The sequence below is a fragment of the Phacochoerus africanus genome, chromosome 8, assembly GCF_016906955.1.
Source record: "Phacochoerus africanus isolate WHEZ1 chromosome 8, ROS_Pafr_v1, whole genome shotgun sequence".
NCBI lineage: Eukaryota > Metazoa > Chordata > Mammalia > Artiodactyla > Suidae > Phacochoerus > Phacochoerus africanus.
The window spans coordinates 66874046-66895458 of NC_062551.1; the positions used below are offsets into that span (position 1 = coordinate 66874046).

The window sequence follows — 21413 nt, forward strand, 5'->3', positions numbered from 1 at the left end:
GAAGGACAGGAAACAGAACGTCTTTGGGGCACTGAGCCTGCCTCAGGGCAGAGTGGCCCCAGGGTGGAAGCCTCTCTGGGCTGAAAACCCCGGGCCAAGGGCTCCCAGAGCTGGCTTGGTCACCCCTCATTTGCACAGGAGGCCCCAAGGCCCAGAAAGTTCAGGAGTCTGCCTAGGCGACACGGCAACTCAGCGCCACTCTGAGTAGAACCTGGGCCTCCCAGTAACGTCACAGACGTATTTGCCGGGATTCCTCTTATTTTATTTTACTGGCCGCACTCATGGCAGGCGGAAGTTCCTGGGCCAGGGATTGAACCCACGCCACAGCAGTGACAAGGCCGGATCCTTAAGCCCTGAGCCAGCAGGGAACTCACGCCAGGATGCCCTTTAAAAGCTGCCTCTTCCGCAGGGAGGATTCTCGATGTAGAGAAGGGCAGAACTGGGAAGACAGGAAGCGGAGAAGCGGAGAGCAGACCCGGCACCCACCCCAAAGTCCCCCGGTAACTCACTTCCTATGGGCTCCCTCTGACCTGCCTTCCCAAGGCAAAGCTGGGGCTTCGGTCCCCCCATAAACATAGCCCCAAGGCCCATGCCAAGCCCCAGCGGGTCAATCAGAAGGCGGTGAGGCCCCTGGTGCCCCGGCCCGCTCCTCACGCCAGGACGCGCACCGCTCGGCCTAGGCTCTCGGCACCCCTGGGACCATGAGCCGATAAGACGGAAAAATATCTTCTCTGCACTTTGACTAAGAGTGGATCTGACAAGCTGCTTTGGGGAATAAAGATTTCCTGTTTGACGCCGCGAGCGCCGGCCCGACGAGCTGGTTTCCATGGAAACCCCGAGTGGCCCGCCTCCAGACCTAAATGCACAAACGAGGCAAAACACGCTAATTGTACTTTATCATTTAATAAAACCATCAAAAGACAATGGCAGCACTAAAAACATCTATTCTAAAATCTGAAGCGCTCCCAGCTATTTTCTGGAGTGATTCGCAGCAATCACGTCCCAGTTAGCTTAATATTTTGACAGTTGCCGCTGATGGATGAGGAAGCTTTGCTGGTTGTCTGCCTGGGCGCGCGCTTGCCCCGCTGCCTCCCGACAGGCGCCCCGAGCCGGGGGGACGGCACCTGGCCTCTTGGGGTCGCGGGACACAGGGAGGCACACGAGGTTCTGCTTGGTCCCGGTGTGTCCGCCAGCCCGTGCTCACCGAGTGCCCGCAGGGGACGAGTCGGGGACAATCTGGATAAGGCGGCCACAGGCCCTGCCCTCACAGGGCTCACATCCCAGTGCACATGGCAGAGACCCAACAAGACCGGGAGGCGGCCACACACGAGGGCCCAGAACAAGAGAGATGCACACGGACCCAAACACGGAAGACATGAGATGCACAGACACGAGGCTGAGACCCAGGCAGGCTGCCCGGACATGAGAAGAGCAGGGGTGCCCGGCCAAGGGGCAGGATGGCCCAGACTGTAGAAGAGCCACAGCCCCAGCTCCAAGGCTCTGCCCCCACCCCGAGACCCGGCCTTGGCATTCTCCCTCGACCCCAGGCTTCCTCATCTCAAAAAGCTAGGACCGTCCCTGCCTTCTCAGAGCCTCTGTCCTCAGGTGCGCAATGCCCACCTGCTGTCCCACGAGGGTGGATGCCTGCGGCTCTACCCCTCATGGCCACTTCTTTCCTCTGGGAAGCCCAGGCTCTCTGAACCCCTGGCCCTTCAGGGCCGGGGGGACGGGGACACAGGGCAGGGTGGGTGGAGAGCATCCTGACCTTGGGGGAGCATAGCTCTGGGCCAGCGCTGCCCCCTAACCCTCTCCTGACCCCTCCTGTCCCCTCCTGACCCTCCCACCCCCTCCTGCTCCCTACCCTCTCCTGTCCCCTCCTGCCCCCTCCTGTCCCCTCCTGCCCCCACCCTCTCCTGCCACCCACCCTCTCCTGCCCCCCAACCTTCTCCTGCCCACCCCTGTCCCCCCTCGCCCTCTCCTGCCCCCTCCCGCCCAGCTCTGCCCCATGGCAGCCAGAATCCCGCAGGAAGTCCTTCTAACAAAGCCCTCTGCGAGCTGCCCTCCCAGTGCAGAGACCCAGATCTTCCTGACTCACCTCCCCCTTCATTCACTCACTCATCAATTATTGATTCCGCCTCTGTCGTGAGCCGACGGCAGCTGCGGGGAAGAGGGAGATGTGACCTTTCCCTCAGGAGCCAGGAGCCAGGAGCCAGGGTCCAGGGCCGGCCTCCGCAGCCTCACTACTCAGACGGTGGGGGCCCATCAGGCTGTGGGGCCCCCAAGCACTGTAGGGTGTGCAGCAGTGTCCCAGGCCTCCACCCCGACTGCAACAACCAAAGATCTCCCCTTGCAAACACCTCTGGCGGAAGGAGCCACGACCCCAGGGACCCCTGCCCCGCTGCAGTAGCTCTGGTCCCTGTCCCCTCGGCTCTCGTCCCCACTTGCACACAGCATGACGCTGTTCTGTTCATGGGGGTTCCTCCCGGGCTGTGGCCTGATGAGCCAGAAAGGGGGCTTGGGGGATGGGAATCTGTAAAGCAGGCCCCTCCCCCACTTTTGAAGTCACTGGCTCTCTGACCCTGGACAATACAAAAACAATCCTGCTTGGAGTTCCCTGCTGGCCTAAAGGTTAAGGATCCAGTGCTGTCACTGCTATGGCTCAGGTCTGATCCCTGATCCCGGAACTTCCAAAAGCCAGTGGTGTGGCCACAAAAAAAACAACAACCCACCAAAAACAATGCTGCTGAAGACGCTATCAACAAATAAGCCTAAAGTTCAAGAAAAGCAGCGAGCACAGCCGTTCCCCTCTCATGACAGGCATGGGGAGGCTAAACCCCCAGCACAGCCCAGGAGAAAAGGGTTGGTCACCCCCGGGGCACACCGCTGGGGCCAGCGCCACAGTGGGAAGTCAGGGCCTGAGCACCCCTTTCTGTGGCACTGTCTAAGACCGGCATCCAAGGTCCCTCTGATGCCACAGCTGCCCTCTGAACACAGGGCTTGGGCCACCAACGCAGAACATGGGCCACGAGCCCGTTGACCGCTCCCCACGCCAGGGCCTGGCTCAGCAAAATAGTTCCCCGAGCACTGGCAGGGGTGCTGTCATCACTGGAATGTTCCAGATGAATAATTGAGCTTCTTCCTTGTGGGGGGACAAGCCTGGGGCCCCCTAAAGATCCCCGTGCACAGCACTCTGCAGGCAGACACGGCCCAGGAGGGGCCGGAGAAGAAGGTGCAAGAACCCAGGCAGCTTCTCCCTCCAGAACGGGCCCTGACTCTCCTCTGGGTGGGTCCACGGGTGGCCTGCGACGAGGAGGTAGGCAACGAGGGGACCAAGAGGCCTGCCTCCCCCATCAGCAGCTGGGTTATAAAAAGCAGCGAGTGTGAACCGGAGCCACCCTCCCCTGCAGCGCCCAGTGGGAGGATGAAAAGGGGTTTCCATGGTTACCACTGGAGGAAGAGAAGATTCAGATCAAACCAGAGTCAAAGGTTCACCCAGCGAGCGCCAGCCTAGGCCTGGCTCCCGGGGCCCAGGGGGGCAGAAAGCGGCCGGGCCAGTGTCCTCCAAGGGGCAGCAGTGTCCCCAAGCGGGGATGGGCAAGTGGGGGAGGGAGGAGGGCAGGGGGGCCGGAGGATGGCATGTGCCCTCCCAGGCCACTCCCAGCTCTCCCCCCCCAGTCCTGCTGGGGGTTGGGGGGGGGGGGCTCACACGCTGGGCACGCAAGCGGGGGCTCGCTGCCTAACTCGTCTGTGCTCCCGTTTCCCCGGCCACAAAACAGGACAGCAGAGGTCCCTGCTCCCAGGTGGAGGTGGGAACTCAGGGAGGTCATCCCTGGCCACCCAGGAGCCATGCCGCTGTCGCCGCTGCTCCCGGCCCCGCCCGCAGCTGGCGTGCGGGTTACCTGTGAGGATGTTCTCGGACATGACGTGGACCTGGACCTCCACGGAGTGCTTGGACGTGTAGGTGATCTCCGCGCTGACGTGTGCCACCTCGCCGATGCACATGGGCGACAGGAAGTCGGTGCGCTCGACCCGGGCCAGGGCGGCCACGCAGCGCTCCTGGAAAGACCAGAGGCGGGTCAGTCAACCGTGAGCCACTCCCCCCCCACCCCCAGACACGCTCCCCTCAGGTTTCGTTTCCACTGTTGGAGTAACAGCTTTTTTTTTTTCCTGTCTTTTTTTGGCCTTTTCTAAGGCCGCTCCCACAGCTAGGGGTCCAATCAGAGCTGCAGCTGCCGGCCTACACCACAGCCACAGCAACACGGGATCCGAGCTGCATCTGCGACCTACACCACGGCTCACGGCAACGCCGGATCCTTAACCCACTGAGCAAGGGCAGGGATCGAACCTGCAACCTCTTGGTTCCTAGTCAGATTCGTTAACCACTGCGCCACGACGGGAACTCCTGGAGTAACAGCTTTTTACGCCCACACGTCATGGCCATCACAGGTTCCTAAACGCAGAGCCCAGGGGCAGAGCCCGAGGGCCACACAGGGGATGCTCTGGCTGGCAGGGTTCCAAGCGGCTCTTTTGTTCTCCTACACGAGACATGTGTGACTTGCTCATGAAAAGTGGAAACGTGCACACACTCACTCCGGAAAACCACGGAAGAGCACACAAAGGAGGAAAAACACCTCTCCTATCCAGAGGTAAACACGGTTTGGTTTCTCTTTGGGGATCTTTCTTTCCAGGCTTTTTGCCCTAAGAAGAGAGGTTTCACTGGTTTACCTGTTTGCCTACCTGGCTCCTTGTTTTAGTCGTTTGTGGTCCTTACTCACAGTCCTACATAGTCTTATATTGTTGTCACTTATAGTCATACATGTAATTGTCACAGAGTCTTACACCAGTTGGGCAAAACCTAAGTATACATTTTCACAACCATTTTTACTCAACGGGAAGATAAATAACCTGCCCATCTTATGACAAAGCCCTTACCAATCACAGTCCCTTTACTTACATTTTATTTATCCTTATAATAGCAACCCAAATTACCTCATGACTCAAAATTCAAAAGGAACAATAGGGCTACACCTGAAAGTGACACAACCTTGTAAATCAACAATACTCCAATAGAAAACAAAATTTAAAAAAAAAAAGCAACAAAAAGGTATACACGCTGGGCCCGGTTACTGCAAAGACACAGCCAGTCAGCACAGGTGCACACCAGGTCCAGCCAAACCCACTTGGGAGCTCATTCTGCATGAACGCGAGGAAGAATGAACTTCCTCCATTTTTTTTTTTTTTTTTGCTTTTTAGGGCTCCACCTGCAGCATATGGAAGTTTTCTGGCTAGGGGCCACCTCAGAGCCACAGCTGCTAGCCTACGCCACAACTCACAGCAACGCTAGGCTCTTTAACCCACTGAGCGAGCCCCGGGATGGTGCCCGCATCCTCATGGCTACTATAATTGGGTTCATTACCACAGAGCCACAATGGAAACTTCCTCTTGACACTTTCTCTGACGGCCATTTCACTGCACTCCATCGCAAACCCGTTTAACAGCCGGATAGAACAGTCTCCTGTTAGACTGGGGCCAACCCCAACTGTTTCCCATTTAAAGAAGTGGAAGAGCCCCCTTTCATTCATGGTCTTTACGAATCACGGTTGGTTCCTGGGTGGAAAGGACAACCACCTCACTTCCCAAAGTGCTTCTCAATAGGGCAGAGAGCTTGCGGGCCCAGCACCTCCCCGCGCCAGCACTGAAAATCAGCTTTTTCTCTCTTTTTCCATTTAGGGGCACACCCACAGCATATGGAATTCCTAGGCTAGGGGTGGAATCAGAGCTGTAGCTGCCGGCCTACACCACAGCCATAGCAATGCCAGATCCGAGTCACATCTGAGACCCACACCTCAGCTCACGGCAACGCCGGATCCTTAACCCACTGAACAAGGCCAGGGATAGAACCCACGTCCTCACGGATCCTAGTTGGGTTCGTTACCACTGAGTCACAACGGGAATCCCAAAAGTCAGCTTTTTTATTTAAGCGTAGTTTTTATCGAAGCAACGCTGGTGTCTAACTTTGTGTTAAAAGTGTCATGTGTACATTTTATTTCTACCTCTGTGGGCCCTGCTGCATGCTCACCACCAAAACCAGTTTTCACTGGTCACCACACAGTCGGCCCCTTTACCCAGTCTGCCTCTGTGCCCCACCCCCCTTCCCCCCTGGTGACCGCTGCTCTGTTCCCTGTATCGACGTTTTTGTTTGGCTTGTTCTTTTATTTCATTTTATTATTATTTTTGTCTTTTTAGGGACACACCCACAGTATATGGAGGTTCCCAGGCTAGGGGTTGAATTGGAGATGCAGCTGCCAGCCTACACCACAGCCACAGCAACACCAGATCCGAGCCGTGTCTGCAACCTACACCACAGCTTATGGCAACGCCAGATCCTTAACCCCTTGAGGGAGGCCAGGGATGGAACCTGCATCCTTATGGATCCCAGTCAGATTCGTTTCTGCTGAGCCATGAGGGGAACTCCCTATTTTATTTTGGTTGTGTCTGCGGCATGTGGAAATTCTCGGGCCAGGAAATCAAACCCAGCCACAGCAGTGACAATGCCGGATCTTTAACCCACTGCACCACTAGGGAACTCATTTAAAATCATAAGCCATTTGTTTTTCTCCGTCTGACTTATTTCACTTAGTATAATACCCATTTTGTCACAAATGGCAAGATCTCATCTTGCTTATGGCTGAATAATATTCCAACGTGTGTCTACATACCACCTCTTCTCTATCCATTCATCCATCAGTGGACACTTGGGTGACTCCATGTCTGGGCTATTGTAAATAGTGCTGCCGTGAATGTAAGGGTGCAGATGTCACTTCAAATTAGTGTTCTTATTTTCTTTAAACACACAGAAGTGGAGCAGCTGGCTCATAGGGTAGTTCTACTCTTAATTTGGTTGGGGAACCTCCATGCTCTCTTCCACAGTAGCTGCATCACTATAGATTCCCATCTGCAGCATATGAGGGGTTCCTTCTCCCCACATTCTTGTCAATACTTGTTTCTTCTTTTTTTTGTCTTTTTTCCATTTCTAGGGCCGCTTCTGCGGCATATGGAGGTTCCCGGGCTAGGGGTCTAATAGGAGCTGTAGCCGCTGGCCTACACCACAGCCACAGCGACTCGGGATCCGAGCTGCGTCTGCGACCTACACCACAGCTCATGGCAACGCCGGATCCTTAACCCACTGAGCAAGGCCAGGGATTGAACCCGCCACCTCATCCTAGTCAGATTCGTTAACCACTGCGCCATGACAGAAACTCCCTGTTTCTTCTTTTTGATAACAGCCATGCTGGCAGGTGTGAGGCGCTGTCTCACTGTGCTTGTAATTTGCATTTGCCTGATGATGGGTGATGCTGAGCATCTTTTCATGTGCTGTTGGCCATCTGTATGTCTGCTTTGGAAAAACATCCACCCAGTTCCTCTGCCCGCTTTTTTCTTCTTCTTCTTTTTAGGGCCACATCCGCAGCATATGGAAGTTCCCAGGCTAGGGATCGAATCAGAGCTGTAGCCACCGACCTACACCACAGCCACAGCAATGCCAGATCCGAGCCTCAGAGCTGTAGCCACCGGCCTACACCACAGCCACAGCAATGCCAGATCCGAGCCTCGTCTGTGACCTACTCCACAGCTCACGGCAACGCTGGATCCTTAACCCACTGAACGAGACCAGGGATCGAACCCGCATCCTCGTGGATCCTACTTGGGTTCATTTCCGCTGAGCCACAATGGGAACGCCTCCTCGACCCATTTTTTAATCGGGTTGTTTATTTTTTGTTGTATCCATTCTTCATACATCACGGAATCAGCTTCCTCTTCAGCCGTGCTGACTGAACAACACAAGACAGTCCTGTGTTTGGGTCGTGGGCCTGTGGATCTTCACTGCCAAGCAAGCACTCGGCACCATTATGACTTTCTAGCAGGGACCAATCGGCTTTTTTAGGAGAGTGGACAGCCTGGCTACCTCCAGGCTGGGTGGGGGTGGGGGGCAGGAACAGGCTCTCCCCCCCGCCCCCGGTGCCAGCACCAGCCTTCACTTTCCCGGGCGATCCTCTCGGCACCCCTTCCGCGGGGACCAGAGACATCAGGCTTGCGGGTGACGGTCAGTTCGAGCCCTGGCGTGTCTGACCTCTTTCCCTCCACCCACATGAGCACCAATGAACAGCCTCCCAGCTGCACGAGAACTCGCCCGATACCTGGCAAACACGCAAATTCCCTGACCCACCCCAAACCCACAGAACCTGCCTCTCTGAAGGGACCCCAGGGGACCTCCATCTTCGCCCCGTCCCGGGAGAGTCTCAGACCACTGGGGGACCTGGGATGGTCCCGTTCCCATAAACGCCCCGGTCAGGTCAGCGAGGCACAGCAGGGTGACTGGGAGGGTCCCAGGGTGGAGCAGGCAGGCGCAGCAGGTGGCTTCCCTCCTCTGACTCAGGGGCTGCTCCCCTCAACCCAGACCCACCCAGACACCGCACCCACTGAAGCTAAAACAGCTTGGGGAAATTGCTGGTCTTTCATCCCAAGTAAATTTGTGTGGCTACAGCGCCACCCACTGGCAGAAAGCTGGAAAGGCAAGTGCTAAGCGGCTAAGTGAGCCCGGGGAGAGGGACCACGGAAATGAACGTATAGGAGCGCCCGTCGTGGCTCAGTGGTAAGAAACTCGACTAGTACCCGTGAGGATGTGGGTTCGATCTCCACGCAGGTAACACTCCAATACATCGATATTTTAAGTGGATATGCAACTTGTTTCTGGAGCCTTAACACATCTGCGCTTTTTGCGGCTACAAGGGCATTCCTTCCTATGTGGCATTTAGGGAGCCGGGCACTGGCGCCTGCCCCTGGCCTGGGCTCTGGTTGGGGGACGGATGGTAGGCAAGTAAAAAGGGCAATGCTGCAGGTGGTAGGTGCTCTGGAGAGGGCAGCGTGGGACGTGGGATGCGGGACGGCCTGAGAAAGGGATGGACCTGAAAGACGAGGTGTCAGGAAAAGGTGTGGGGGCACGGGCACCCCGGGCAGAGGGCAGGGTGCTCCTGAGGTGGGGGGCTGGGGTGCAGACGACACAGACTGAGAACCAGATGGCTCCGGCTTGACTGAGAGCTGCCGTTTCGTGGGATCTAGCGGGGCCCACCCCGGGCCCTCTGTAAAGACCTGGGTGGCCTAGGAATTCTAAACAGGGACTGACCAATGTTTGCTTTCAGTGCGAGGGTCTCTGAGCTGCAGGCAGCTCTGGCTCCTCGCACCTCAGGGGCACCTGAAACTTGCTACTTCAAGTAGGAGGAGCAGCCCCATCCTGGAAAGCAGCCATGCAGGTACCAAACAGCACCTCCCCCAAGAAGCGCCCTCTGCCACGTTCCCAAAAGCAGCCCGCATCGCACTGCCCGCTGGGCACAGGTGCCTGGAAAACCATGGGCCTGGGCTCCTGAGGGGCCACAGGGCTTCAAGCCACGACAGCAGCTTCAGAAGCAAAGCCAGACTCAGCTGGATTAGGATCTGGTGTTGTCGCTGCTATGGCTTGAGTCGCTGCTGTGACGTGGGTTCCATCCCTGGCCTGGGAACTTCTGCAGACTACAGGCACGGCAAGAAGGAGGAGGAGAGGGAAAAGAAGAGGAAAGGGGAGGAAGAGAAGCAGCAGAAGAGCCAGAAAGGTCTGAGCGCCCTGGGCTCAAATCTTGGCACTGCCGCTTACTAGCTTTGGGGCTTGTCTCTTTCCAAAGCAGACAATAAAGGGTACCAGTGACCGTGGCCAGGATTCCAGCGGATGATGTGTGGTGAGGAGGGCGTGAACTGCCCCTTTCTCACAGAAAAGTAGGGATCAGGGTCCAGAAGGGTTAACCCTGCTACTCTTGTTATTTGGGCTGCACCTGCCCCATAGCCACCAGGGCCCCCTCGGCTGCTGCCAGCTCCGAGGATGCAGCTCTGTGACTTTTGGGAAGCCCTGTGGCTTTTCTTGGCCTGTTTCCACACCTGCAGAGGGGGGTTAAGAAGACTCCCCAGGTAAGGAAGGTCCAGCTCGCAGCATAGCCACTGGTGCACCATGAGGGTGTGTCACACAGAAGCCCTCAGGACACTTCCAGACGCACAGCCAACAGGAGTGCCAAGCGTCCAGCGGGAAATCAATGGGCCAAAGTCCCTGCTCTGGTGGGGCTGACACTCTAGTGGGGCAGGCGGCCCAAAGTTAAACGAGCAAAGCACAGTGCCAGGAGCCACAGAGCAATGGGGGAGGAGCTGGGAGCAGTGAGGGAGCCGGCCAGCGGGGAAGGCCACAGCGGAGATCGTATTTACACAGAGACTGGAAGGACGGGGGAGCCAAGCGGGTCTCTGGGGGACGAGCAGCCCAGGCAGGGGAGGGGCCAGTGCAAAGGCCCTGAGGCAGGAATGCTGGCGTGGCCCGAGGGCATGCTGAGGGCACAGAGGGACAGGTCTCTCTGGTGGCTGATGGAGCGCAGGCGAGGGGCAGGAGGAGCAGGGGCCGCTGTTAGGAGGCTGTTTCAGGAGGGAAGTGACGGTGGCTCAGCCCAGATGCCGGGGGAGCTGGTGCACAGCACTCAGACCTGGAACCATCCAGGAGGCGAAGCCAACAGGACTGGATGCCAGTGTCCACGGGTGTGAGGAAGGCAGTCAACAGAGGCTGCAGGTGTTAAGCCTGAGGAAACCAGAGGCTGCAGAGGTCACTTACTGAGCAGAAGCCACCTAGGAGCAGGTCCTGAGTGTTCTCGGCTCGTCCAGGTCAAAGACCCAGGTGGAGCTGGCTGGACACAGAACCTTGGGGCTACCTCATGGTACTAAAGCTGGCTGGGTGGAACCACCAGGGGACTGTGGGTGGCAGTGCCCTGGTCCCACCCAGAGCCCCAGAGGCCAGCATCAGCCCCCTGGAGCTGCTGGGGGCGGGGGGTCACACCCCCTTCCTGAGCCTGGGATCCCAGATTGTCTCCTGGGACCACCAGCCCAGAGCCAGCCTCGTACACCTGTGCCCGAGGCTCACTCTGGGGCAGGAACAGGACGAACGGGGCTCAGAGCAAAGGTTCAAGACCCAGTGCAACCACGTGCCTCCCACCTGGCCTTGGGGCAAGCAGTCAACCTCTTAGCTCAGTCTCCTCACTTGTGCCGTGGGGATATTAAAAACAATCACCTCTACTATCCCAGGGGTGTCGTGAGGATGACACAAGCTAGGCGCTTTGCCACACGCTGGCGGTCACTGAGGGCTCTGCCAACCACTTGGCCCAGGCCCTCCTCCCTCACGCTCCAGTCCGGGGGCTTTTCCTTCGCAACGTCCAGCTCCAGCTTGCTGCCAGGCCCGGCTGGGACCCTCACTCTCTCCAGGAGGGTCTACCAGGCCATGGGCTCCCGCCTCAGCCTGGCCCCTCAGGGCCACCAGAGGGCGCTCTCTGACCCAGCCCAGGCTCTGCCCCGGAGCCTTAGGGCACTCCCCGCAGGCAGGAAAGGCCCTCCTCCACGGCGAGGGCCCAGCCCAAGCCCCACACACCTCACACTCACCCCAGCTGCGTTCACCTACACGCCCACACACGCAATGCTGCACACTCACACGCAGACTACACCAGCACACAAGCATCCTTCTCTGGGCCTGGAAGGCAGGGACTTGGCAAGTGGCTAGCTGAGGCCCAAAGGTACCTAGAGGCCTGGGGCTGCCCAGGGAGCTGCTTCTAAACTGGCATCAAGCTGGCAGCTGCAGTACAGACCCCTGCCCCCAGCACCCACGGGCAGGTGGCCTTCAGAGAGAACGTCTACCCCCGTAGGGCTGGGGGCAGGGATGAGCAACGCAGATGCCCTAAAGCCCTAAAACCACAAGCCTGGCCCTGTCTGGGTGATGGGTGGATAGCGGGCACCCTCGCAGGTGCCTGTGCAGACCTGCCAGGCCCACAGCCCAGAGGCCACCAAGGGGAGAGCCCCAGACTTGCCCACGGACCCTGGGCCCAGGCGGTCTGACACCAGGGTGAGCTGCCACCCACACAGGATCTGGGGGTGGGCCCATGGGAATCAGGAAGCTAAGACTATTTCCAAACACAGGGGAGGGCTGAAAAGGTGGCTCTGGGGAGTTCCCATCATAACTCAGTGGTAACGAACCCGCCTAGTTTCCATGAGGATGTGGGTTCCACCCCTGGCCTTGCTCAGTGGGTTAAGGATCCAGCGCTGCCATGAGCTGTGGTATAGGTCACAGACGCAGCTCGGATCCCACGTTGCTGTGGCTGCGGTGCAGGCCGGCGGCTACAGCTCCGATTCCATCCCGAGCCTGGGAACTTCCATAGGCCACGGGGGCGGCCCTGAAAAGAAAAGAAGAAAAAGAAAAAGAAAAAGGTGGCTCTAGTAGCTGGCTCTCAGCTTATTTTCTTTCCTTTTTTTAAATCTCAGCTCATTTTCTGTAAGCCCCCACCCCTCCTTGCTGAGCCCCAAACCAAGCGCCAATCCAAGGCATCTCCCATCCAGGGCCGGAGCTTCTGGAAGCCCCCAGGCCTGGGGTCCAGGGAGGGGAAGGCTCTGGGCCTGGGCTCCATCCAAATCCCTTTCCTGGGAGTTCCCTGGTGGCTCAGTGGTTAAGGATCGGGCGTGGTCACTGCTATGGTTCTGGTTGCAGCTATGGTGTGGGTTCGAGCCCTGGCCTGGGAACTTCTGCAAGCCGGGTTCACAGCCAGACAACAACAACAATGAACCTCCTTTTCTGACCCGACAGAGGCAAGAGGCCACAGAGGGAATGGAGCCCAGAACCTTCCCTGCGGTCCGGCGCTCACCCCGTCCTGACTGTTGCAGTGCCGGGTGCTGATGATGGCTCCGGCCTCCTCTATCATCTTCAGGATGGTTCCTCCGTGCACATTGCCGGCCACGTTGGCGTCGTCGGGCCGCATGATCCTGGAGGGAGGAGAGAGAGGCAGAGGCTGAGCCCTGGCAGGACCGCGGGACCAGCAGCCCTCAGGGGAGGGAAGGTCCCCCAAAGGGCCCGGTGACTCCCAAAGAAGGATGGGCTTCCCGCAGGTTTGCTCGTGGGGAGCTGAGCTGACAGCCAGATGGGGCTTCAGGGTCATGTTTCCACAGGAGAGGGGGACCTTCCCAGCCTGGCACCCAGCCCACCGTGTGAGAAGCACCTCCATCCTCAGCCAGGAGGGCCGTGAGCAGTGGGCAGCGTGCTGTGGTGTCTGCAGTGTGCCTGCCTCCCTGGCTCCCAGGACCACCAGTGACCAGCAGGGCTGAATGAGCACAGGGACACAGGCCACAAGCCCTTGGAAAATGGACAAATTCCCAGGACCACCACCTCCATCCGGGGTCCTAGAGAGACTGGCCTCGTGCAGCCGCAGGTGTTCTGGGGACCTGGAAATGAGTCAAAGCTTCCAGACCTCTGTGGGCAGGTTAAGGCCTGCTCACCACCTGCCTCCGGGCTCCGAGGGGGCCGACCCCCACATGGAGATGGAGAGCTGGGCGCTCCCCACAGTCAGGAAGGACGGAAGTGCCACCCCATTTTCTCAAGAGGAAAAAATCACATCCTTGCCACGGGCGGCGGCGAAGCCCCACAAAATCCCTGGAATCTTGAGAAGCCAGCTTGGCGCGCCTACCTTGGGCAACTGCAGCCGAGCTGGCACTTTCCCAGACACCGTCTGGCTGATGAAATCCGCCTGCACCAGCCTCAGGCCTAGAGACAGATGCCAGGCAATGAACGTGTGTGTGGTTCCTGGGGGCCCAGCATTACCTGGACCTGGCCAGCCTGTTCCAGCCCACTGACCAGCCTGGCCCTCGGGGCCCAGCACCCCCCTCTCCCTGCTCTGGCCACCGAGCTCCACTGACCTCTGGGTCTAGCTGCTGTCAGGCTCCCACTCTTACTAGCTGGGTGACCCGAGCAAGTTGCCCAACCCAGCCCTCCACTTCTCATGTGTGAAGGAGAAACAGTGTTGCTGCCACCTTTGACCGTGGGGCGACTGGGTCACACGAGACGGTGCAGGTGGTGAGCGTGGCTGCAGAGCCGGACACACAGCCAGGGAAATAAATCCTCACCAGCACCTCGTCCCACTTCTCTAAGTGTCAGCCAATCGACTGCCGGAGGCTGGACACCCCAAGAGCCGTAAGATGCCACCTTCTGGAGCAAATGGCACTGGCATTCTGGGGCAACCCCAGCTGTCTGTATCTGTCACCAATGCCCAAAGATCACCCCTTCATCCTGGGGGAGCATTCAGGATCCCTGGTTCTCGCCCGAGTCACTGTCTCGGGAGCAGCAGCCACAGCCACTCAAGCAGGGGCCAGGGGAACCCCCAGAGCACAGGAAAGCAGCTTCACTGGCTTCTCAACCATCCACTTAAAAATACGTTTTGAATCGGAAGTTCCCTGGTGGCCTAGGGCTTAAGGGTCCGGTGTTGTCCTTCCTGTGGCTCGGATCCCTGCGGTGGCTCGGGTTTGGTCCCGGCCTGGGAACATCTGCATGCCGCAGGTGCAGCCAAAAAAAAGAACAGAACTACCACATGGTCCAGGAATCCCACTTCTGCGTATTTATCCGAAGAAAGCGAAATCACCATCTTGAAGAGGTATTTGCTGCCCCGTGTGTGCACAGCAGCACAATTTACAGGAGCCAGGACACGGAACAGCCGAAGCGCTGCTGACGGCTAAGGATGGAGACCAAGTGATATTTCTGTTATTCGGCCACAGCAAACAAGGCACTCCGGCCTTGCAACAGCATGGATAGACCTTGAGGGCAAGCACGCCACGTGAAACAAGTCAGACCCAAAAAGACAAAAACTAGATCGTGTCACGTACATGTGGAATCTAAAAAGCCCAAACGCACAGACACAGAAAACAGTACTTGTTGCCAGAGGCAGGTGGGGGCAGGGCTGGGTTGGGGGGGGCTTGAAATGAGTGAAGGGGTCAAAAGGTCCAAACTTCATTATAAAATAAATAAATCATGGGGTGGAATCACAGCATGGCGACGAAAGATAACACAGCTCTATCATCTATTTGAAAGTGGCCAAGAGAGTGGATCTTAAAGGTTTTCATCATGATAAAAAAAATTACTCCAGGAAATCTACTCAGTGCTCTGGCCTCTGTGGGGAAAGAGTCTGAGAAAGAAAGGATGCAGGCGTAACCGATTCATTCTGCTGCCTCCTGAAACAAACACAACACTGTGAGTCAACCACACGCTCCAGTGAAATTTTTCAAAGAAAGAAAAAAGTTTTGACGACGTGAGGTGATGTGCGTTAACTAAACGTACTGTGATCATTTCATACTACACACAATTATTTAAAATTTTTTAAGTTTGAGTTAAAAATTCAAGCTTATATAGTTAGGCTTTTTTTTTTTAAGTTTGAGTTAAAGGTTTGTATGTGTGTGAGACGGGGTCCGTTTGCTGCACAGGAGAAAACTGACAGAACACTGTAAACCAACCATAAAGGAAAAAATAAAAATCATTTAAAAAGTTAAGAGTTAAGAGGCAGCCAACTCAATAAAACTACTGTATCGAACTCCTTCCCTCGTTTTGGTTTTTGACTTAGCAAAGAAGGCCAGATGGCCCATCTCTGCAGACAGGCTGGCCCTCTCATGGGCACACGCTCCGAGTGAATGCTGGGGGGAGCGGGGGGGGATGGTGGAGGGGAGGGAGGATGGGGAGGTGGAGATGGGGGGCGGGGGTCTAGAGGGGTGAGGACTGACGGTTCAACACTGAGCAGACTCCTAGGAGCACCAGGGCCTGCCTCCGAGAGAGCCTGACTTCGTCTGGAGCTTCGCTTTCCCTTCTGTAAGGTGGGGCTGCAGGCCCCGGGTTGGCCCAGAATGATGCAGAAGTGCAGACGGAGGGCCCCAGGGTGGAAGAGGAAGTGCTTACATCCAGACTGAGGAAGGGAAGGACTGATAAGGAGGCAGCCTCCCAGGAGAGGGGAACAGGGAGAGTGCCTGAGGCCCCAAGGCAGAACCTGGAGCCACCCTGCAACGCTGGGCATCCCGAGGGACCTGCCCCATCCACACCCCACTGCTCGCAGGCCTGGGGCGCTTGGGAGTAAATGCCAGCAGCTCCAGGCCGCGTGCTCTCCAGACCAAAGGGTCACTGCGATGGACCTTCCTGGTCACCCTGGGTCCTGCACCAAGGACCGTTCTGACCCCCAGGCCAGCTGGCCACAGGCAGGCTGCGGGCACAAACCTCCCCCCAGGACCAGATGCCGATTCAGCTCTGCAGTCACTGCAAACATGGGGGCCGGAGCGCAGCTCGCTCACGCCCTCCCCGCAGCCTCATGCAATTTCTTCCTCACCTTCATCCCGCTGCCAAGCTGGGGTCCAGCATCCCCCCACTGCCCTCCAGAGAGTCCTCCTCAGCGCACCTTCCCCAGAGCTCCCCCCAGAGGTCGAATCAGAGCTGCAGCCACCCGCCTACACCACAGCCACAGCAATACCGAACCCAGGCCGCATCTGCAACCTAGACCACAGCTCACAGCAACGCCAGATACTTAACCCACTGAACGAGGCCAGGGATTAAACCCGAGTCCTCATGGATACTAGTTGGGTTCATTAACCACTGAGCCACGACAGAAACTCCCACTAACCAGGTTCTTAACCCTCTGAGCCACAACGGGAACTCCACCTCTCTCCCCATCTTTAGTAAAGACGTGTGTGTGAAAAGCGCTTCAGACTCTTTGGTACTAAAAAAGGAGAAACGAGAGCCCAGTGAAGGAAGCAGATGCCATGCGGCTCCGCCCACTCTCCTGTCAGGGAGGCAACGGGGCGGTCCTGGCACACATGCTGGCTAAGGGCTGCAGCCCTCACTGCTGAGCTGACTGGTTGGGGTTTGGGTCCAGGGTGCCGAAGTTCTGGGTTTTCAAGAGAAGCTGGCAATCCAGAGTTTAACGCAAATTCTGCTATTTGACTGGGGGGCGCCCGACTGAAATGTTCCAATATAATACAGGCCAGCTCGGGGTCGGGGATGGACAGAGCAGGTGGTGGGCTTGACCCAGGCCCGGGGGACAGTGGGTAACCCCTACTCACACCTCTCCTGCCCCTCTGCCCTTGTGCCAGCCTGCACCTTCTCCCTCCTTGAACCCCAGAAATTTCAGGGAAAGGCAGGTCGGTCTGGGGACCCTTCCTCTCGGCTGACCAGTGGCTCTGATGTTGCCTCTGTGACCAGGCCCACAGCCCCAGCATTCTCTCCGCCCTCCTCCCAACAATGAATGTCACCCTGTCACCCACAGCCCCTCCCCTTCCACTTCAGCTGCTCCTGCTCCAGACCACGGAGTGAGCCGGCCAGGGCTGGAGCCCACGACTAACCCTGCTTCCCTCCGAAGCAGACACCAAGCTGATGACAGGAACTCTAAGGAGCCACTCCCAGAAGGAGAGCCACCCACCTGGACTCTGGACAAACTTAGTAGAGGAAGTGACACCTGGGCCGAGTCCTGGGGAGGGGGCAGGGCTGAGCCAGGAGCAGGGGGCAGGGGTTGGGGGAATGTTCCAAGGAGAGGGGGCATCTCAGGGAAAGGGCCCAATGCCGGGAGAGCCCGGTGGGTCCAGAGACGGACAGCAATCCGCCAAGGCTGGCCAGTGGCCCGTGGGGCACTCTGGGGGCAGGAGAACGACGGGGAAGCTGGAGCCTAGAGCCAGGAGCTTGATGCCAAGGCCTGGGGCTGGGGACAGAGTCGGAGGTGTCCTGGAGGATCGAGAAGCAGGGCTGCTGTATGGGAGAGTCTCCCTGGGGCTCGGGGTGACGAGGGGTTTCCACATTTGCCTCTGGCTCCCAGCCTACCTCACCGTTGCCCCAAGTCACTCTTCCTAAGCAGGAGTGTGCTCCCTGCTCACACTCCCAGGGCCCCCCCTGCAGAATAAAGAGTCATCCCTAGCCAGGCATTTGAGGGCCCCAGAGGTCTGGAACTCTCCTCACCTGCCCTCCCCCTGCCCTGCAGGGCTCCAAGCTGCACCTGCTCAGACCAGCACTGCGGGCCGGGCACACCTGCGCCTTCCTACTGCCCTGCCGGCGCCCATCTGTCCGGCGACATCAGACCTCCCCCGGCGGGGGAAGAGGACTCCTGTGCGCACGGGAAGCGTGAACAGATCCAAGCTTCCGGAGGGCACCCCGGCATTAAACTCCAAATGCACAGGCGTGCCCATGCCAGCCGGCCCACAGACAGGAAGCCATCCCACAGATGTTTCCGCACACGATGAAACCAAGTGTGTTCAAGGTCACTCACTGCAAAGCTGTTTGTCATGCAGAAGAGTGGCCATGTCCTAAATGTCCACCAATAAGGAGTTAGACTAAACGACAGCCACCCTGCGCCAGCCCGCACGGCCTCCGGCGAGAGGGAGGAACGGGCTCCGAGCGGCACTGCTGGATGTAGAAAAGCAAAGCGCAGGGTGATGGGAACCAGGTGTCTACACCTGCAGGCCCAGCGCAGACAGTCTCTGGAGGGCGGCCAGGGAAACCAGAAGCTTCTACGGCCCAAGAGGGGAACTAGGGACAGAGCTGGAGGGAAACCTCGCTGAGATGCCTCCACGCCTTCTGAATGTGAAACCATGTCAACCCGGGGCTTCTCACTGCGGCTCGGCGGAAACGGAACTGAGAGTAGCATCCAAGAGGAGGAGGGTTCAGCCCCAGGCTTTGCTCAGTGGATGAAGAATCCAGCATTGTCATGAGCTGAGGCTGTGGCACAGGCCAGCAGCTGCAGCTCCAATTCAACCCCTAGCTTGGGAACTTCCATAGGCTGCACCTGAGGCCCTAAAAAGCAAAAAGCAAAAACAAAAAACAAAAAAACATATTGACCTGGAGTTCGCTGGCAGCTCAGTGTGTTAATTATCTGATCATCACTGTAGCGGCCTGGGTCACTGCTGTGGCGCAGGTTCGATCCCTGCTTCAGGAACTTCCCATCAAAGGAAGTTTGTACAGTGGAAACTGTCATGGTACAGTGGAAACAAATCTGACTAGCATCTACAAGGACGCAGGTTCGATCCCTGACCTCACTCAGTGGGTTAAGGAGCCAGCATTGCCGTGAGCTGTGGTGTAGGTCGCAGATCTGGCGTTGCTGTGGCTAGGCCGGCAGCTACAGCTCTGATTCGACCTCTAGCCTGGGAACTTTCATATGCCGCCGATGCAGCCATAAAATAAAATAAAATAAAATAAAATAAAATAAAATAAAATAAATCTGTCAGTGAAAACCATGTCAACCTGTTCGAAGAAATTGATGGTCTTTAAAAATCTCTTCAAAGCACCAGCCCTCGGCAAGGCCTTCCCTGAACTCACCAAGTCAAGGCCACCATCTCCTGGACTGGCCGGCGCCCAGCCCCCATTCTACCTTTCTGCCAGTTCCCAGAGGGCAGAAGGGAGGAAGAGGAAGAGGGTGGGAGATGCCACTCCAGGAGCAGAGGGCAGGCAAGGGACAGCCTGGGGGGCGGGGGAAGCACCCTGTTCCCCACTGAGTTCCATGTGCCCTGGGGGCAGGCCCTGTCCCTCTGCTCCTCGGAGTCCCCCCAAGGCCCTACAGAGAGGCCTTTGTACTGGGTCAAACTGTGTCCCCAAAGGACTAGTTCAAGGCCCAACCCCTCAAACCTGTGAATGGGACCTCATCTGAAAACAGGGTCTCTGAGTTCAGGTGAGGTTGGTAGGATGCCCAGTTCCTAGGAGCAGACCCTTAGAAGAGGGAAATCTGGACACACACGGGAGGCCATGTGCCAAGAGGCAGAGACACTGGCCAAGGCACCCAGGAACCAGCAGCAGCCCCCAAAGCTGGAAGAGGCGAGGAGGGCTCTTCCTGGAGACGACTGACTCACAGAGGGGAAGTGGCCCTGCCCAGCCCTGGGCTGGGGCTTCTGGCCTCCAGGCTGGGAGAACATTCGCTTCTGTTGTTTGAAGAGTGTGTGGCCACTGTCACAGCGACCCCGGCAAGCCCAGGCAGGCTGCGCCTCTGCAGGCCCCCCACCGGTGAGGCCCCCGCCTGCAGCCAGCTCAGGTCCTGCTCCCCGCACCCGGCCAGCCCAGGGCAGGCCCCCCAGTATCTCCGATTCTGACACGAAGATGTCAGCGCTAAAATTCAGGCACCAAGTTCCATGGTAACTGGGGGAGGGTGGGGGTGGTTTCCTTTACCCGCGAGACAGCAGAGATGGGTGAAGCAGAGGTGGTGGCACCAAGCCCCGGCGGGTTTCCAGGACAGAAAAAGTCCTGGGGATTTCCGTCTGCACCCAAACGCAGGCAGAACCCCTGGGCCTGCGCCAGGGCTGGGTGGGGCAGCCAGCACTAAGGACACCTCCCGGCCTGTGCCAGAAGCTGCCAGGCCCCATCCCTTCTGAAGGAGCCTCCAACCAGATAAAGCAGAGAGGCAATGACAGATCAGGACAGAGGCTTTCAGACGGACCCCACCCCTACCCACGGGGCGGCAGGTGGCAGGCATGGAAGTGCCTTGGAGGGAGTGGCCAGGATCCGAACAGGAATTAGAAGGGGGCCGGGGAGGAGACAGGAGGGGCAGGAGCTGCCATTCGTGGTGAGAAAGGCTTACTTCAGGGCAGGCACCTGCCAGGAAGACCACGTGGGCCGCGGGGCTGGTTCACACCAGGAGCTTCGACTGAGGCCTTGAAGGCCAGGGTCAGGCCAAACACACCACCTTTCTATGGGGGACTCTGCCCAACGGAAGCCCAAGTGGCACTATTTATCGCCCGTTTGCTGTCTGAGAAGGTTCTGGCAAAGTTCCCTCAACCCCTACCACATCCCTCAGAAGAGGTGGCTGGAAAAACAGCTGGGCCAGCTAAGAGTCCCTGGAGCCTCCCAGCCCCAGAGCAGGTCAGGGGAGGCACGCAGGGCAGGCAGCCCGCCGACCGGCCCCACTGGTCCCAAGAGCCCAGAGCACCCTGGGCTGAGCAGACAGGACACGAAGCAGCACTCGGCCCACCTGCAGAACCCGCTGGCAGGAGCGAGGGAAGCACCACGGGTGGCAAAGAGGAGCGGCTGCCCCCCAAGGGCTGGACCAAGTGGGTGAGACCTGAGCCTTACTGCCCAGCTCTTCCACGTACCCGCGATCCGAGCTGCCAGGAGCCCAGGTAGTTACGCAGAGGCTGGACCTGCCTGACGTCCAAAGTCAGCAGAACTGGGCCAGGCACGAGTGCCCCTGGCCACGTGAAGCCAGCGAGTGCCCTCTACCACCTGCCACAGTAACGCCCCCCACCTGGGGGTCAGCAGAGAAGCCGTGTCGGCTGGGACGTCCCAGGTCCAGGGAGAGGCGAGGGGGCAGCTGCAGCCCAGGTGCCCATCCTCCCCCACCTCTAGGACTGGCCCAAGTCCTGCCCTGCAGGGAGCACCCTGACTTCCTGCCTGGTCTAACCAGGAAGAGGCCACCTCACCAATCTGAGAGGTCCACCAGAAGTCGGTTGTCACGGAAACCTCGGTTAGCGTATCATAATAGTGGAGAAGTAAATCCGCGAACACTTTGGCTGTTGCGCCCTGAGGTCAAGGAGACCCTCAGAGAGGG

The 21413-nt window shown here is 58.1% G+C and overlaps 1 protein-coding gene across 4 annotated transcripts in view; it reads right to left on the minus strand.

The window, feature by feature from the left end:
• The window catches only part of ACOT7 (acyl-CoA thioesterase 7), a 100532-nt gene that overhangs the window by 57925 nt on the left and 21194 nt on the right, over nucleotides 1–21413 (minus strand). For 2 of the 4 annotated variants that reach the window (XR_007136426.1, XM_047791263.1), the window contains exons 2-3: nucleotides 12744–12861; nucleotides 3900–4056 (exon numbers count right to left, since the gene is read on the minus strand). Coding sequence is in view for 3 of the 4 variants with exons in the window: in XM_047791263.1 (XP_047647219.1) it covers nucleotides 3900–4056; nucleotides 12744–12861 (275 nt within the window). In the remaining variant the exon portion in view is untranslated. Of the gene's footprint in view, nucleotides 1–3899; nucleotides 4057–12743; nucleotides 12862–13559; nucleotides 13579–20958; nucleotides 20978–21413 lie in introns of those variants that run through there. The other 2 variants (XM_047791265.1, XM_047791264.1) reach the window with 2 other exon arrangements.